General features: G+C 47.9%; 1 protein-coding gene across 11 annotated transcripts in view; it reads right to left on the bottom strand.

Moving 5' to 3' along the window:
- ERC1 (ELKS/RAB6-interacting/CAST family member 1) overlaps window positions 1-18,611 on the bottom strand; it is a 269,702-nt gene that overhangs the window by 12,646 nt on the left and 238,445 nt on the right. For 7 of the 11 annotated variants that reach the window (XM_061418332.1, XM_061418328.1, XM_061418335.1 and 4 more), the window contains one exon: window positions 10,371-10,559. In XM_061418332.1, the coding sequence (XP_061274316.1) occupies window positions 10,371-10,559 (189 nt within the window). Of the gene's footprint in view, window positions 1-10,370; window positions 10,560-18,611 lie in introns of those variants that run through there. The other 4 variants (XM_061418336.1, XM_061418338.1, XM_061418337.1 and 1 more) reach the window with 1 other exon arrangement.

Below are 18,611 nucleotides of genomic sequence, written 5' to 3'. Positions count from 1 at the left end.
AATGAGACAGGGCTGTTTTCATTCGCAGTTCTACGTAGTGAAGCCAAAAACAGAGGCGAAGCATTTAAAAATATGTTTATAAGGCCATTTCCTCTTTTGAGGAATTCCTGTGAACATCCTCTTCAGGCCACCTTTCTTTTGGTTTAGTTTCTTCCTCTCTGATCTCCTGGTCACAAACCTGACCCCGGCTCTTGGATCTTAGCATCTTCTGCTTATTGCAATAGCTTCACAACCATCTCTGGAGAAGGAAATGGTAACCCACTCCAGTATTCTTAACTAGAGAATCCCATGGACACAGGAGCCTGGTGGGCTATGGTCCACAGGGTTGCAAAGAGTTGGACACAACTGAAGGGACTGAGCACACAGCACCATCTCAACCCTTTCTAAGATGGCTTGGGTTAAGTTTGCTCCTCCTCTTCCAAGATCTTAAATGATTTCCTCCCTACAAACAGAGTCCAGTCCCTCTGGCACAGCGGCCACCATCTGTCCCGTCCCACTTTCCCAGTTTCATCTCCAGTATGTCCTGGTCATCCTCTGTGCTTTCGCTCTGATGCGGGTCCCTCACCCTGGGACATGGACCATCTTACCTCCGACACTGCCGCTTCCCATCTAACTTATCCTTCGTCATGGAGACGCCCCTTGTCGGAAGTGAACACTGTTGTTGAAGCATTCATTTTGTCTCGTGTCTCAGGAGTTGGCTACATGTTTAATTCCCCTGTGCTTCGGCAAGTTCCTCAATGAATTCTTTTTTACATACCAAGGCTGCTGAGCAAAGCAGCCTGCACAGAGCAGACAATCGAAAAACAACTGGAGGAGGAACTGAAGGAACAGATGCTAACCCCGGGGGAGGGGGAACACCCGCAACTTTTCCAAGACCTCTTAAACTTGAAGCATCTCCAAGTCAAGACTGTCTGACGGCGATGGCCTTGTAGCACGACGCGTCAACCGATCACCGAGACACCCACGCTGTTAAAGTTCTCAAAAGATGGACCGTGGGACCCGTACAGGATACCAAGCTTGCCTCTGGCACAAATTTTCTGGCTTTGTCTGCTGAATGTTATGATAATGTATTCTGTTCTTAGTAGCTATTCCAGCCCTCGCTGAATTCAGAGTAGTAATATGATTTCTAGAGGGACTCGGGCCAAGAATCACAAATGCAACAGCAACTCAATCTGGATTCTCAAAGCAACATGCACGGGAGGGAGCAAGGGAGAAGGGAAGGGCAGGGAGAAGATGCCCCACAACCCACAAAAACACGTCACGACAGGCTGGCTGTGAGGGAGACCGTGTGGGCTCCCACGCTGCCTTCCATGTCAGAGAGCAGAGCTGATGGGGGGAGACAGATCAGGACCCTGTGGGCGGGAAGGAGAGGCAGGGGGGCAGCGGAGGACGGGCTGGCGGCCCTGGAAGCGGCCCAGAACCTCCACCGCCCAGCACGGGTCAGGGAGTCAGGGTGGGGACGGCTTCTCTTCACAGCCCAGTCAAGGCCAAGGGAGAGCTAACAGAGACCCACAAAACAGGATGGTCTTAAATGAGAGGAAAAGCCTGCCTTCAAGGCAAATGGCCCTGTGTTCGCAGACACAGGATGGGGAGAGAGAAGAGGGCGGAGAGGTGGGTATAAAGGCGGGAGGGATGGTTACAAGAGACGTGACTGGACGAATACTGCTGTGCCTGGCAGTGACTCAGATTCATTCGTGTTTGTAGCTGGGTTGGTGGTGGGCGGGAAAATCACAGAGATGCTCGGTTTGGTTTTAGCAGACAGGAATCGGAACTTGAGGTTTCTAACAGTGAGGTCCCAGGATGCAGAGGCCATGAGGTTTGAGCTGTCAATGGACATGATGACTGGAGCCTTGTAGAGGTGACGGTCCTTTATCGGAGTGGTCCTTTATCCCAGTCAGATCTAGGCTATAGTCCCTGGCCCCAATTTGCAGGATGTTTAAACTATATTGACCCAGGAGACATGAAACAATCCAAGTTTGGATTTTTGAACAACTAGAATAAACTGCTATGTGTTCTGCCATAATTATTTGCTGCTGTTGTTGTTGTTTAGTCACTAAGTCATGTCCGACTTTTTGTGACCCCATGGACTGCAGCCTGCCAGGCTCCTCTGTCCATGGGATTTTCCAGACAAGAATACTGGAGTGGGTTGCCACTTCCTTCTCCAGTGGATCTTCTTGGCCCAGGGACTGAACCCGAGTCTCCTGCCTTGGCAGGCAGGTTCTTTACCATCTCAGCCACCATTGAAGACTTCAATTATCTGCTGAATAAAACATGAAACTTACGTGGTCAGAGGGACCTGACAGCATGGTGCACATTTCATGTCCAGGCAGTAAATACTTCATTTACTTTTCCACAGGAATGTGGTCAGCTTTGTGGCATCCCTCTGGCATTTGGTAACAGGGAAAATGGAAGTTGACCTTGAAGAAGGTGGCTACAATCACTCCCCATGGATTACAGTAAACCGTGAAGCCCTCTCTTCCATCTCAAGCCCGAGCTTGCAGCTTGAACTTTCCGGGTTTCTTCCCAAGGTCTCTCTGACCCCAGCTGCTGGCCACCCTGCCCTGGACTCTGCAAGCTGCCTGGCCGTGCTGGTGGCCGGGATGCTGTTGCTGGGCCTTCTCCTCGCCCTTCCCTGCCTTGCAATGAACCCTCTGCCCAGCAATGCTGGGTCTGTCTTCCTAAGAAGGAGAGGCTGCTGCTGCTTAGGCCAGAAACGAACCGGGTGTCATGGCTCCTCCAGGATGAATCTGGAAAGAGTCCGCTCACTCCACCACTGGGATCCATCACCGTCGGTTCCCCGGTGACAACATGCAACTGCATGGTGATCTTCTTGAGGTGCGGCTGGGGACATAAAGGACCATCCTTCTCTCCGTCCCTCATGTTGGGCGACAAGGAGGGAGCAAAGCCCAGCCCTGAAGCCCCTCGAAGCGTGAATAACACAAATGCCACCCCAGGACTGTCAAGAGCGTGTTAAGTCCTGCACACAGGAGGCACTCTCTACACGGCCTCTGGATGAACACGGGCCACGCACCCTGGGGAAGGAGCTAGGCTTTCTGACGGTTAAAAACTGAGCAAAGATAACAGCAAAGCAAGGGTGTCTTTGCTGCTCAGCACTGAAAGCCCTGTGGCCACGTCCCGGCCCCAAGGAGAGTACGCACGTCAGGTCTGCGGTGGCCCTGCATCTGTACAAAGCACGCAGTCCAGTTTTCTACACTAACCCCCTCCCTGACAAAATCCAACGGTGGACCCGCCAGACCTAAAAGCAGGCCGGCTCCGAAACTGAGACTCATACGCCTGGAAGGGGGCTAACCGGACTCGCGGTTCAGTTCTCCAACCTTCAGGGAAGGTGAGTGAGGCCCGAGGAGGCCGAGTGGCCAGTGTTGTGTAGACTGGTGGAGCCTGAGTCCCAGGAAATCCAGGGTTTGTCCCCCATGCCCCAGCAGCCAGCACCCAGGGGGTCAAACTCGGCTGTCTTTATACACAAGTGCTCCGGAGAGAAACAGAGGGCCTGTCCCCACCTCAGAGGTCAGTTTCACAGGACATCTGGTCTTGCCCGCTAACCACCAGATCTCAGGGTCCCCATGTCACTCACGGCCGCTTACCGTCTTCTGAAGGCTACGGTCAGTCGTGGTTTTGTGAGTCCAACAACCTGGAGTCCAGTGACCCACGTGAACTGGGCTCAATGGATGTACAGGACCGAACACAGCTGCTGACACCTGTTCCCCCAAAGTAAGCTCCCTGGGGACAACCGGGGCCGGACCCAGGCACGGACAGTGATGGGCCAGTCCGGGTTTAGATGGTCATCTGCCATAAACCACCACCAACTCCTGCTTTCTGATAATTCTCTGCTGGACTTGCAGATGTCACTAATGTACTGATGTCTTCATCTCCAGCCTACTTAAGTCTGGACACTTGTAAAGTATTTCCTGCCTGAAGTATTCGCCACTGGCTAAGATAATCTGGGTTTCTCTACATGATATTTGACCTCCCAGGTTAGACTCCTTCCTGAGAGAGTCCATCCTGACACAGGTGTTACACCTTCTCTGAACCAGCTGGGGAAGGGAGTGAAGACAGAAAGAGATGGAAGACATGCTGACAAAAGACGGAAGTGGGAACAGACACCTGCTCCAGATGCAACAGGACATTAACATCGGTCTGACTGGCTCCCAAGAGACTGAATTTTAAGAGTCAGGAGAAGGTGGAATCCTCTCACGTAAAAATGTCCCAGAACACCAAAGGACTGATGTATCGTCCCGTTCAAACAACAAACCAGCTGAGACTACAGTTGTTAACATGGTCTTATATAACTGAAATTTGCTAAGAACGTAGAACTTTTAAAAAGGTAGGTAATGAGAGGTGATAAATTAACTTGATGAGGAGAATACTTTCACAAAGTCAGCAATCACCACCCTGCCCACTTTAAACATCTTACAATTTGTCAACTATCTCCCTGTGAATCTGCAAGAATGAGCCAGGTACCCCCATGGGGCAGGGGGTGGCGTTCAGATGCAGCGTGGCCTTAGGCAAAGACGGACCTTAGCCTGTGCCAGGCCTCCCTGTCCCCACTTGCTGGGACAGAGCTGGGGGCTTGAGAATGTGTGGAGGCTTTTTTGTTTTTTAAATCTTAGGACATAGATTTTATTAAACACATTTTCTACAATATGTAAATTTTACTGCCTGTTTCTCCACGCTTCTTGTATACCTTCCAAGACAATACTATCCAACACTGATATCTATGGTTCTTGAGCATCAAAGAATTTGAGTATCATACAGCTCTAGAAATTAATTTTATACTTTGTTATGCAATCTTTTGGAGAAGGCAATGGCAACCCACTCCAGTACTCTTGCTTGGAAAATCCCATGGATGGAGGAGCCTGGTAGGCTGAAGTCCATGGGGTTGCTAAGAGTCAGACACAACTGAGCAATTTCACTTTCACTTTTCACTTTCATGCATTGGAGAAGGAAATGGCAACCCACTCCAGTGTTCTTGCCTGGAGAATCCCAGGGACGGGGGAGCCTGGTGGGCTGCCATCTCTGGGGTCGCACAGAATTGGACATGACTGAAGCGACTTAGTAGCAGCAGCAGCATGTAATCTTTTAGTGCTATAATAGTTATAACAATGGACTCGGTTCCAAAATGGATAATATATATATATGCCATGACCCATTCTTTAAAGATGTTTCCTCATTCTGAAAGGAGTTTATGCAGCACCCCAAATACTACCGTGTGGAAGTTTAAACAGGATTTCCGCCCGGCAGACTCTCAATGGGTAACACCTCACACCACCTCCTACAAACCTGTTAACTAGCGTGAGCACAGACATTTATGCTGAGGGCCGGCCTTGACCACATGGAGGAGAACGTCTCTCTCTGCCACAGGGGCTGAAGGGCAGCAGCTGGGTTCTGGGAACCACGGACATGCCGGCCAGTCCAGCGAGTTTGGTTTGGCTCTCAGAATTGAGCGTGTCAGAGGGGGAGGATCAGAAACAGATAACAAACCACCCAGACAACTAGTGAGACCTTTAACACTGAGGCCATCGGGACGGCAGGAGCCTCTGCTGCGGCTGAGGTTTAAGTGCTAAACCAGCACACGGCTCACCCACGCCCACGAGTCCCTGCGGCCGAGCAGAACAGAGGGCAGTGGCCTTGGCGGCAGTGGCGTGTGGTCAGTACACACTCTCCATTCAGCACATGACCCCCGACTCCAGGGCCTTGTGACAGGGAGGGAGGAGGGCAAGGCTCCCTCCCTTGCTGGATTTTTGCCTTCTTAGTGCCGACTCGACACCTTCCCTGAGTGGTCTCCTGGCTCCCTGGTGAGACGACAGAACGACCTTTTACAAGCTCCCGGTACAGCAATTCAGAGGGGCCATGGAAGGGGCTCCAGTACTGACCAAAGTTCCAGGGTCATGTGGGCTGCTGAGGGACCATGGCCATTGTAGAGAGGACCATGCACAGTGGTGGGGGGCAGGCACAACGTGATAATTTAGCAGCTGTACTGATGCAGAGAAGATTGCAGGGGGCTGGACAGTCATTCATTAGGGGTTGTTAAAGGGAAGCATGTGTGATATGATTTGAAAGCTCTTGGGGAACGTTGGGTTTGAAAGGAAAACATTCCCACAGCCAATAGAACTCAAGACGGGAGACCCCAGACCTCCAGTCCAGTCTGGCTCAGTGGATGCTCAAGGCTTAGCACACGGGGAGCCTCGGCCCCCAGAAACATGGGTGAAGCCACACTTTATGCCCTAATGTCTGTGAAGCAGCTTTAAGGAAAGGCCCAGCTACTAAGTTCTGTTCAGAGCACTCTGCAGCGACGTCACCAGCAGGCCCTACAGCCTCCAAGGGAGGAGGTCAAAATCAGTGGCCGTGAGCAAGGCTCTCTAGCACCCCCGGCTCGAAGAAGCAGGGCCCGGGATTCATGTGGAGGGCCGTTTCCAGAGTTCGTCTGGAAGCTGGTTGTTCCAAGGCCTGAAACAATTGCCTAAGAGGCAGTTAGGGCCCCAGGAGCCCCTGGGCTACTTTTGTTCACCCGGCGTCTGGCTGTCTGTGACCCCGTGGACTTCAGCACGCCAGGGCCCCCTGTCCATCACCAACTCCTGGAGTCTGCCCAAACTCACGTCCACTGAGTCAGCGATGCCGTTCAACCATCTCATCCTCTATCGCCCCCTTCTACTCCTGCCCTCAGTCTTTCTCAACATCAGGGCCATTCTAAACGCTCAGCACAGTGAGCAAGGGTTCTAGCTGCTCCATGTAATCATGAATTCTCGGTGAATTTCAGCCACTTTTGTGGGACTGCGGTGCTCTCTCCTTGTGACTTTTGTTTATATGTGGGCACTGTCTTCACGTGCTTGGTTTGTGTATTTTCTCTTGCAAAGTGTTGGTTCATGTCTTCTGCCCATTTAAAAATTATGCTGTTTTGTCTTTTTGTTTCTGATTTCAAAAATATCTTCTTGATTCAAGTCCTTAGTTTGATATATATACTGTGAATATTTCCTCCCAGTATTCTGACGAACAGAAATGTCAAGTTTTGATGAAGTATAACTTTTCATTTTCTCCTCTCATGTTTAGTGTTTTAGGTCTCTATGCCTGCTGAACTGGGGGTAATCTTAGCACTTTGCTGACATCTAGAACTTAGAAGCATTTCTTTAGTAAGGCTTAAAAACAACCATCCACTGCTAAATCCTTGGTTTGTGTGCTTAGTCGCTCAGTCGTATGACTCTGTGACCTCATGTACTGCAGCCCGCCAGGTTTCTCTGTCCATGGGATTCTCCAGGCAAGAATACTGGAGTGCAGTTGCCATTTCCTTCTCCAGGGGATCTTCCTGACCCAGGGATAGAACCCAGGGCTTGCATTGACAGGCGGATTCTTTACCACTGAGCCACCTGGGAAGCCTTGGTTTACAAAGCTTCAATTTTAGAACCCAAACACTGACTTCACCTAGAATTTCAGGGCTACTAAGGTTTTAAAAACAAAAAGTGCCCTTTAAAAAATATTCACTCATTCAGCATGTAGGTCGCACGTGTCTATTGGCAGGATGAGATGATCTATATCAATCGGGCACAGTGCTGACAGGTATGCCAGGGCTGAGGAGGACCACAGAGTGTCTGGGGCTCAACCATAGTTTCTAAATCTCTCTGAAAGGAAATTCTATTAACACACTTCTCTGCAATTTGTCCCGTGGTCACAATTCTACATTCAGATTCTTCCCTATGTCTAACTGAAGTATTTATTTTATAATTGAATACACTCTCATCTTGGAGAAGGAAATGGCAACCCACTCCAGTATTCTTGCCTGGAGAAACCCATGGACAGAGGAGTCTGGAGGGCTACAGTCCATGAGGTCACAAAGAGCTGGAAGTGACTTAGCATGTACACTTCTGTCCTCAGTAGAATATGAAAAGAGAAACACGGCTTCCTCACCATTGAGACAAAAGCTTTCATCCAGTAACTGAGCTCCATGCTTTGTCTATTTTTCTGTGTAATCCACCTTTTAAAATGCTTATTTTTTAATACTCCAGTCTTCTTCAAGTGTTTTACCTAATTTTTTTCTTTTGGTAGAGTTTGGGCTAGGTCACATTTGAATACAGCCCTAAAATGAGGGGTAAGTTTACATCCCCTTTACGCTAGAATAACCGACAACCAGGGTTGGAAAAAAGCCAAGAACTAATCTGACTGCACGGAGAAGGCAATGGCACCCCACTCCAGTACTCTTGCCTAGAGAATCCCATGGACGGAGGAGCCTGGTAGGCTGCAGTCCATGGGGTCGCTAAGAGTCGGACACGACTGAGCAACTTTCCTTTCACTTTTCACTTTCATGCACTGGAGAAGGAAATGGCAACCCACTCCAGTGTTCTTGCCTGGAGAATCCCAGGGACGGGGAGCCTGGTGGGCTGCAGTCCATGGGGTCGCTAAGAGTCGGACACGACTGAATCGACTTAGCAGCAGCAGCAATCTGACTGCAATGTCCCTTCCACATCCTCCTCCTCCAGGGAAGAAGTTACCCCACACGTGCTGTCCAGTCTTCCTGTGGACAGCCGAGTTCTTTCTGCTGAGGTCTGCCTTCTCACGATGTCTACTCACGGGCGTGGGGTAAACAGGCTGTCTATAGGGAGGTCATTTCCTCACCTGTAATTGACTGTATGGGGCTTCCCTGGCAGCTCAGTGGTAAAGAATCCGCCTGCCAAAGCAGGAGACCCAGGTTTGATCCGTGGGTCAGGAAGATCCCCTGGAGAAGGAAATGACAACCCACTCCAGTATTCTTGCCTGGGAAACCCCATAGATTGAGCAGCCTGGTGGGCTACAGTCCATGGGGTTGAAAACAATTAGACACAACTTAGCGACTGAAAAACAACAAACAACTCTGATGTATCACTGTTCCTGCTTTGAGATGCCCTCTCTGCAAGATTTTGAAGTAAAGTTTCTAAAATTAACTAGCCATGTACTGTTTTCAGTGGGCTTCCAGTGGTATTTTAACCACATAGTTACTAATATCAAAAGAACCTGTCAGAAATTCAATCTAAATCTTTCCTGTAAAATTTTCCCTCTTTTAAGAAGAAAGTAAAATTTCCGTGGTAACACCCTCAATTTGAGAGGTAGGCCTTGCCTTTTTCATCACACCGATCAGGTGGTGACTGACAGGCCCTCACATGTGCTTGGTTTTAGGGAACGTCCACACCCCGGAGTCAGTTCCACCGTGAGCCCACAGCCTACTTATCGCCACCTCTGCTGGCATTGCTGCCCGAGACCCTGAATCACAGAAGTGTCCTATTTGACACAGCCTCCCCTCTCGCATCACCGGTGAACAAACAGGATGCATTCAGCTGGGAGACAGAGCTCGGCTTCAACCCTCTGGAGCAGACGTATAGCCGACTGACACCACGACCACCGTCCACGAGGGGCTGGGACACCACGACCCCCCTGCAGCCAGGAGTGAAAGCAGCTGGAGATACACACTCGACACTACTCCAGTTCTTCTTCTATTTTACTTCTCAGTGTTGATTCAACTTTTCTTTCCTTCAGTTTCCATGACTGCTCTCTACCTCTGTCCTCATCCTGTTCTCCTTGGTTCTTTTATTCATGGTTTTTGTCTCTGGACTAGCCTTCTCATTTTGCTACTGAACTCAAAAATCATAGCATGGAAAAAAAGAGAACTGATGGATTTTACGGACAACACTAAACAGAAAATGTAGCGGGGTGGGGGGGGGGCGGGGGAAGATCACCTAAATTCATTCATCTCATGGTTCTCTTATTTGAAAAACTCAGTAGGTCATGAACCACAGTTCCTGAGAGACAGCTGACCTGCCAGAGGTCCTGCAGGTCAGACTTCCCGTCTGTGGCCACCATCACATGCCCCATAACTGTCTCCCTTCTTTTTTTGAGAGAGAAGAAAGAAAGAAAAGGGAAACTTATTTTCTTTCTTTTCTGGAGCATAATTGCTTTATCATGTTGTGTTAGTCCCTGCTGTACAATGAAGTGAACCGGCCATATGTACACACGTGTGCTCCCTCTTGAGCTCCCCTCCCCTGCCACCCCACCCCTCTAGGTCATCGCAGAGCACCGAGCTGGGCTCCCTGTGTTATATGTCAGCTCCCCGCTGGCTCTCTAGTTTACACGTGGGTGTGTATGTGTCAGTGCTACTCTCCCAATTCGTCTCTGCCTTCTCAACCAGCCCTTTCTGATTCTTTAGCAAGTTACACTGAAGGAAGAACAAAATGGGACTTCAAATGGTGGCTCCTAATTTCTACTGAAGAACCAACCCCTGTTAAAAATCTTGATTCTGCACCCTGAATTCCCCAAAGCAGCGTCTACTGCATCAACTTATAGAGCAGCTGGCTTGGGCGAGGCTGTCATCCGAGCCCAGGTGGGGGTCTTACCTGTTCCTGGGTCATCTTCTGCAGCTCATTCTCCCACGCTGCCTGGTCGTCGTCCAGCTTATAGGCGGCTGGTGGAGTGAGTCCTCGGAGGATCAGGGGGTCTCGGTCGTGGCAGAGGGCGGTCAGGTGTCTGATGTACAACTTGAGCTTGCTTCTGTTTTGGTCAAGTTCTAGGAGGGACTGGATGATCTGAGGGGAAAACAATGAGGAAAGTCAAGATCAGTCTGAAACAAGAAGGTCCAGTCTCTTTGTGCCTCCCAAGGCAAAGAGACAGAGTGAGACTAGAGCACTTATAACCACTAACCGCCCTCTTTGTCCGCACGCCTGCGCATCTACGAAGCCACACCCACCCATCACCGTGCTGGGAGCCACGTGGGGGACACTGGCATGTACATCAGCGTGAGATGGGATTCCGTGTTCAGGTGGGGACTAAGCACAGGACTGGCTTGTTTTTGCAGAGATGACATTCCTGCTACACAAAGACTGCAGTCCGCTCACAACTGCTCATTCACCTATTTACGGGCAGCTACAAAAACCCTAGGTATTCTTTGAGTTCCCAAAGCTGGGTTGGAAGGGAAAAAGGATTACAGTGACCAGACTCCCCTTGTCCCCTTGTCTTTTCCTTCCAGCCCAGCTTTGGGAACTCAAAGAATACCTAGTCCACCCTCTGTCCCTTCCCCTCTCCTCAAGAGTCCTGCTCATACATTGCACTCCATGCTCAGTGGTCACGACTATCCACTGGGAAGCAGCATTCCTGGCTTTCCTGTGAATGATCCCATTATCTACCTGGTAACGCTCTGTTCCCACCACCTCCATGCCACAGCATTGCATGGGTTTAGGGCAGCCAAGAGCGGAGAAGAGGCTTGTAGGATACTGTGTGATATCTCTTATGTGCAATTTAAACAATACAAATGAAGAGACATGCAAAACAGAAACAAACTCAGGTCTAGGGGCTTCCCTGGTGGCTCACTGATATAAAACCTGCCTGCTAATGCAGGAGATGTGGGTTCGATCCCGGGTCAGGATGATTCCCTGGAGGAGGAAATGGCAACCCACTCCGGTGTTCTTGCCTGCAGAACCCCATGAAGAGGGGAGCCTGGCAGGCTACAGTCTGGGGTTGCAAAGAGTCAGATACGACTTAGCAACTACACAACTACATACACACACACACAAACGCTGCAAGTGAAACGTGCTCATCTGAAAGCCTGACGCACACGCGTGTCCCTCCACCTCCTGGAACAAAGGATGCCTCTGTCCCTGGAGGGAGAGTGATCCTCTTGGATACGGGAGGGGTGACGAGTGAACTCACAATGGAATCTGCCTTGTCCTGGCTGGAGTCCCTGCACTCGACTCACAGAGGCATTGACCCTCCTTTTAGACATGACGGAAGAATCCTCACACAGCCCTGAAACCTGAGCCCCAGCTGGGCGGGACCAGCTCCACTCGGGGTCTTCTCTCCAGAGATGGGCCAACGCTGTCTTACATTCCCTTTACCCTGAGGAATGACCACCACCTCGGCTCCCTTGGAGAGCACATCGCACAACACACGACCTCACTGGATGGCTCTCGGGACAGCTTTGGCCAGGCCCTCGGTGCTGGGCAAGCCTGGGGGGGTGCGGAGGAGGGCTGGGCTGGCCCCCTGTGTCCGATTCTGAACCGCAGGCACAGCGTCTGCCTGACACCCACCCTTGTGGGGGCCACCAACCCAGCAGATGCTGGCATGTCCCCGACGCTCCCTGGGCTCAGGGCAGAATCTGCACCTGCTGGTGTCACGGGGCTGGCATTTTTCACCAGTAGGATGCCCTGATAAGGAGCTTGCTAATCTTCAAGTCAGGAGAAATGAGGCCTGCTACACTGAATTTTGCCACCCCCCTCTCTCCAAAGAACTCCCCTGCCGCTTTCCTTATTTCCTTTTAAAAGTTTCTAAAATACAGTTTTATGCATTTTTTTAAATTAAAAAATCAATGCAGATTTTACTCTGAAAAGTATGGGGGGAAACAGGAAAGAAATAATAAACAGTCTATAGGTTTTCCATCAAGAATAGCACTTGCAACATTTCGCTGATTTTCTTCCAAGTCTTTTTACAAACTTACATAAATCAACTTTTAACTGTATCATACTTCACATTTTGCTTAAGACCCTGTTTATCCATTTAATGTTACATTGTGAGTCTTATTCACGACATTACGTATTTCTGGAAAACATGATTTTAATGGTTGCTTTATAAATATATCACATTTCCTGTTTTCTAATGCTATTTCCATGAAATAATTAAGACAGGCAAGAACCTCGGCTTAGTGGCTAAAACAATCTCTAACTTACTAGAGAGATCAGAGTGCAGACCTACATGGTATATAATACAGAAGTTGGAGCCTAGCTAGGAAAACCAGAGAAAGTGAATCAATTTAGCAATGTTTTGAAACAATATTTTGAAATCAATTTTTGAAACACACACACTCACACAACTGTCTGGGGACAAAGGTGATACACTCAGGGGCTGGGGGTCGGGGAGAAAGGCTCTGGGCTCTTAAGGGACCCTCCAGGTCCAAGGCCCTGTGTTGCCTGTGGTGTCAACACTGCCAAGCACAGAAGGAAGAGCTGTTTCAATAAAGCACAAGGTCTGGAGAGTAGGGAAGTCGGACAGCTTTTCACAAACAACGGTACTCTCTCAGAAAAGACTCAGGTTTTCTTTCTGGCCACAGATGCGTATTCACACTGTAGAGAGCTCAGAAACTGAGTTTCAAAGCAGCATCTTTAAAGGCAAGTTCCAGGCCGTACTTCTTTAGATGCGCGCCCACCACGCACGTCAACAACCCCACCGTCTGGCCGCTGTTCCCTCCACACCCCTCACGCCGCCACGCACCGCAGCCATGTTTCCAGCTTGGCCTCCTCCGGCCTTTCATGGACACGCTGATTTAAACAAAAAATCACTCTGGGGATTTTCATTGGATTTGTGCAACTTACTCCCATTTCGTGTGTGTGTGTGTGTCTACATATAGTTGCCATCACATTTGGGCTACAAGAAAGAGCTGATATACCCTAGGTAATTACTGTTTGAGTTGGAAAACTGACATAAAAAAGCATGAAGACAATCTGATAAATGGTGGTAAGGGGAAGGTCAAATTTCTTATAGTAAAATGGAATCTGGAAACATGCTAGCTCACTGCTGTATGGCTGGGAATGAAAAAGTGGACTCTCAGGCCTCTGTTCTTAATCAGAGATGAATCTCACACTGACTTAAATATATTTCATGCTCAGGTGCTAACTGATAACAAAATACGTAGTGTTTTGCGCTCTGTAATTTTTCAAAGTCCAACTGAAAAGTTACAAAAATAACAGAATTTGAAAATTTTTTCCAGGATAAAAATTATTTCTGTGCAATGGCCAAGATGCCCTTTTCTTCTCATGTTAAAGGTAATTGCTTTTTAAAAACAAAACAAAAAACTAGAGAGCTTACTCCATGAAAGCATATGAAACTGCTCAGCCAGCAGTCTCTGAACGTGTCCATTAAGAGAAAAGTCACTGTAGCCTCTGTGAGACATATTTAGCCATGTCCATCACGGGGAAAATGCCCTTATCTCTCCCCTCCCCCTCCAAGTCTAACTTGGGCCGACCACTCAGAAAAGAAACTGTATTTCCCGAAAAGAAGAACTGTGACCGCCTAACCTCAGGAGGGAAGAGGGACACTCGCCAAGTAGGAAGAGGACGCTCACAGGATCCAGAAGTTGTCTTTGGTCCACACCAACTTCAGAGGATTGATAAGAAGTCCCACCAAAAGCAAGGTGATCAGGCCACATCACAGTTCTACAGCTGTGCAGAACTAGAGCTACTTTTTTTTTTTTTTTTTGGCAAAAAGAAGTTTAAAAATGAACTTGTCGAGATAACCTCTGCTTCTAACAAACAGAATGCCAAAATGGCAACATTCCCTGAATCCTACATTTACCAAGTTGTTGAGGAAAATCATTTAAATTTAAAGAACAGATGAGAGCCTTTCAGTTGATGTCTTGAAAGCTTTGTTTCTTCTGGTAAGGATTTACTTGCTTATGAATCAGATCCTCAAAATGGATTCAGAGGCCAGTGTGTGATGACATAAAGTGACGTCGGGAAGGTGTTTATCTTAACCTCCCCTCCACTTGAGTAAGACTGGATGTCCAGAGGTGTTTTAGAAGACAGGCAAGTTGCTCCTGTATGCTATGACACAGACTGTAATGGAAAAGTCTACAGCATCCCATTTCTGCAGCCCATTCATCTAAGAGATGGGGACACACCAGGATGGGACATGTGATCAAGTCCATGGCTGCTCTCCTCTCCCCACTGTTTCTGCATCAGACCTTCTTAAGTACAGGGTGGCTGCTTGTGACACATTCTGGGAGCTCGTTTTGGGAGCAGAGGTTTTATACCTTGTACTGAACATTAATGTGGGACTTAATGCATTTGCCCTTGTGGTACTAATGTTTTACTGTTCAAAAGATGCCACTATTTTTTAAGCTGCTGCTAAGTTGCTTCAGTCGTGTCTGACTCTGTGTGACCCCACAGATGGCAGCCCATCAGGCTCCACGGTCCCTGGGATTCTCCAGGCAAGAACACTGGAGTGGGTTGCCATCTCCTTCTCCAATGCATGAAAGTGAAAAGTGAAAGTGAAGTCGCTCAGTCGTGTCTGACTCTTATCGACCCCATGGACTGCAGCCTACCAGGTTCCTCCGCCCATGGGATTTTCCAGGCAAGAGTACTGGAGTGGGTTGCCATTGCCGTCTTCGTTTTTTAAGCTAATTGACATTTATTGATCATTTACTGTGTTCCTGGCAAAGTAATTTTGTACTGATGACTTCTCTGTCACTAAAAGATCCTCTTGTTCTTCCTTCTGTCTGCTGACATCCTGGGAGGCATGTTCAGATGTTCCTGAATTACTGCATAAACACCAGAGGCAGTTCTGATTTCTCATTGGGTCACCATCACACTGCTGTCTCCCAAGGTAGGCTCATCAAGAAAGTCCCAGAACAACCAACGCATTGACTTCCCAAAAACATTATTCTCTTAATGATGCTCCTGTCCAGAGGCCCCAGCAGAAAGCTGAACTTTGAAAAGTAAAAAAGAAGGCAAGCAAAAGTGAACAGGTACATGAAAAGATGTTCAACATCACTACTTATTAGATAAATACAAATCAAAGCTACAATGAGGTACCACCTCACACCAGGCAGAAAGGCCATCATCAAAAAATCCACAAACAACAAATGCTGGAGAGGGTGTGGAGAGCAGGGAATGCTTCTACACTGTTGGTGGGAATGTAAATTGGTACAGCCACTGTGGAGAACAGTATGGAAGTCCCTTAAAAAACTAAAAACAGATATCATATGACCCTGCAACCCCACTCCTGGGCAAAAATCCAGAGAAAAACATGATTTGAAAGGATATGTGGACCCAATGTTCACTGCAGCACTATTTACAGTAGCCAAGACACGGAAGCAGCCTAAATGTCCATTGACAGAGGGATGGATAAAGAAGCTGTTGTACATATACACAGTGGAATATTACTCAGCCATGAAAAAGAATGAAATGCCATCTGCAGCAACATGGGCGTTTCTAGTTAGAACCAGACATGGAACAATGGACTGGTTCCAAATTGGGAAAGGAGCACTTCAAGGCTGTATACTGTCACCCTGCTTATTTAACTTATATGCAGAGTACATCATGTGAAATGCCAGGCTGGATGAAGCACAAGCTGGAAACAGGTTTGCACAAGATTGCAGGGAGAAATATCAATAACCTCAGATATGCACATGACCCTACCCTTATGGCAGAAAATGAAGAGGAACTAAAAAGCCTCTTGAGGAAAGTGATGAAAGTGAGGAGAGTGAAAAAGCTGGCTTAAAATTCAGCATTCAAAAAACGAAGATCATGGCATCACTTCATGGCAAATAGGCAAACAGTGGAAACAGTGACTTTATTTTCTTGGGCTCTAAAATCACTGCAGATGGTGACTGTAACCATAAAATGAAAAGACACTTGCTCCTTGGAAGAAAAGCTATGACAAACCTAGACAGTATATTAAAAAGCAGAGACATCATTTTGCTGACAAAGGTCCCTCTAGTTAAAGTTATGGCTTTTCCAGTAGTGATGTATGGATGTGAGAGTTGGACTATAAAGAAGGCGGAGCACTGAAGAATTGATGCTTTTGAATTGTGGTGTTGGAGAAGACTCTTGAGAGTCCGTTGGACAGCAAGGAGATCAAACCAGTCCTGAATATTCATCGGAAGGACTGATGCTGAAGCTGAAGCTCTAATACTTTGGCCACCTGATGCAAAGAACTGATTCATTGGAAAAGACTCTGATGCTGGGAGAGATTGAAGGTAGTAGGAGAAGGGGACAACAAAGGATGAGATGGTTGGATGGCATCACCAACTCGACGGACATGAGTATGAGCAAGGTCTGGGAACTGGTGATGGACAGGGAAGCCTGGCGTGCTGCAGTCCATGGGCTCGCAGAGTCGGACATGACTGAATGAACTGAACGGGGGGGTTCGTTCCTTGGTGGCTCAGATGGTAAAGATTATGCCTGCAATGAGGGAGACCTGGGTTTGATCTCTCGGTTGGGAAGATCCCCTGGAGGAGGGTATGGCAACCCACTCCAGTATTCTTGCCTGGAGAATCCCCATGGACAGAGCAGTCCGGTGGGCTATAGTCCATGGGGCTGCAAAGAGTCGGACATGACTGAGTGACTAAGCACAGCACAGCACTGGAAACACAGAGGGTCCTAGAGAGTGTCATACTCTCTATGACATCCCTTTTATGTGGAATCTAAAAATAACTGATACAAATGAATTTACATACAAAAAAAACACAAAAACCCAGAAAGAGACTCACAGACTTAGAGAACGAACTTATGATTACCAGGGTGAAGGGATAACTTTGGAGAGGTCACGTACACACTTGGATAATTAAAATGGATCGCCAATAAGGACCTAACTGGGAACTGTGCTCAGTGTTAAGTGGAGCCTGGATGGGAGGCGGGTCTGGGGGAGGATGGATACATGTCTGTATCTGGCTGAGTCCCTTCGGTGTTCGCCTGAAACTACCACAACATTGTTAATCAGCTATTCCCCACTACAAAATAAAAAGCTTTAAAAGTCTGGGGGAAAAAAAGGAGGCACAGGAATAAAATTTGGCAGCCTGGCCTCAAAGTCCTTTTTCATGTCAAGAACTGAGTGTATCTTCTTGGTTATGATGAGTGTCAGGACCAGGAAGATGAAGGATGGCACCAGGTCTCTTCACAAAGGTTTGGAGCAGGTGTTACCTTCTCACTTCAATGCAGCTACTTTGTGAAACAATGCGGTTCTTTCAAGAAACAGAGTGAATGGAAATGACATTTTTGCTACATTAATTAGATATACTGTATATCAACTCACACATATTATTAACACTAAAAAAATTATATATTTGACTTAACAAACATTTAGTGAGTGCCTTTAGGCTGGGCCACACACAGCTTTTGCTGGCAGGAATATTAAGAATGACATGCATGAATGCTAAATCGCTTCAGTTGTGTCAGACTCTATGCGACCCCATGGACTGTAGCCCACCAGGCTCCCCTGTCCATGGGATTCTCCAGGCAAGAACACTGGAGTGGATTGCCATGCCCTCCTCCAGGGAAATGTGGCCCTATTTTGCATTAAAAAAAAATCATGAGATAATGGAGCTAATGTGTTGAGTGTACAAGAGAATTAAAATGTGTAAATTCAGGATTCATATCTGTTTTAACTTTCATTTTGAGGTTCCCTTCAGGCAAACCTTCTAACTGCTAAATAAACCTCTTTATCTTGATTCAAGGCTTGGTTTGACTTGTTCTTCACAGATAAGGTTATAAAATTCAACAACTTTTGTATTCTTAACGTTCTCTAAGATCCAACCTTTTATTTAGCCTTCCTATCTGGAGCACAGACAGGACGCTCGATGGATCCCCTGCATGTTTTTGGTGTGGTGGTCCTTACTCATCTTTAATCCTAACAAACTGAAGACAATTGTGCATTCCAGAACAGCCTTCTGTCTTATGCATCTGCAAGAGAGACGCTGGGCAAACACATGCCTCGTGGGGCTGCACCCTCACGAAAACCAGTAACGCCAAACTAAGAAGGGTTCATGCTTTACACCTGCATGCCCTTCATCAAAAACCAAACTTCACTGTTAACAATGAAAACCGGGAACATTTCAGCAGTGTTAGCCTGAGTTGGTGCCTAGCTAGAGGGCT

This window comes from Bos javanicus, chromosome 5 (genome assembly GCF_032452875.1).
Source record: "Bos javanicus breed banteng chromosome 5, ARS-OSU_banteng_1.0, whole genome shotgun sequence".
NCBI classification, from domain to species: domain Eukaryota; kingdom Metazoa; phylum Chordata; class Mammalia; order Artiodactyla; family Bovidae; genus Bos; species Bos javanicus.
Note: the sequence above shows the minus strand (reverse complement) of the source record. Positions and strands in the feature narration are given on the sequence as shown.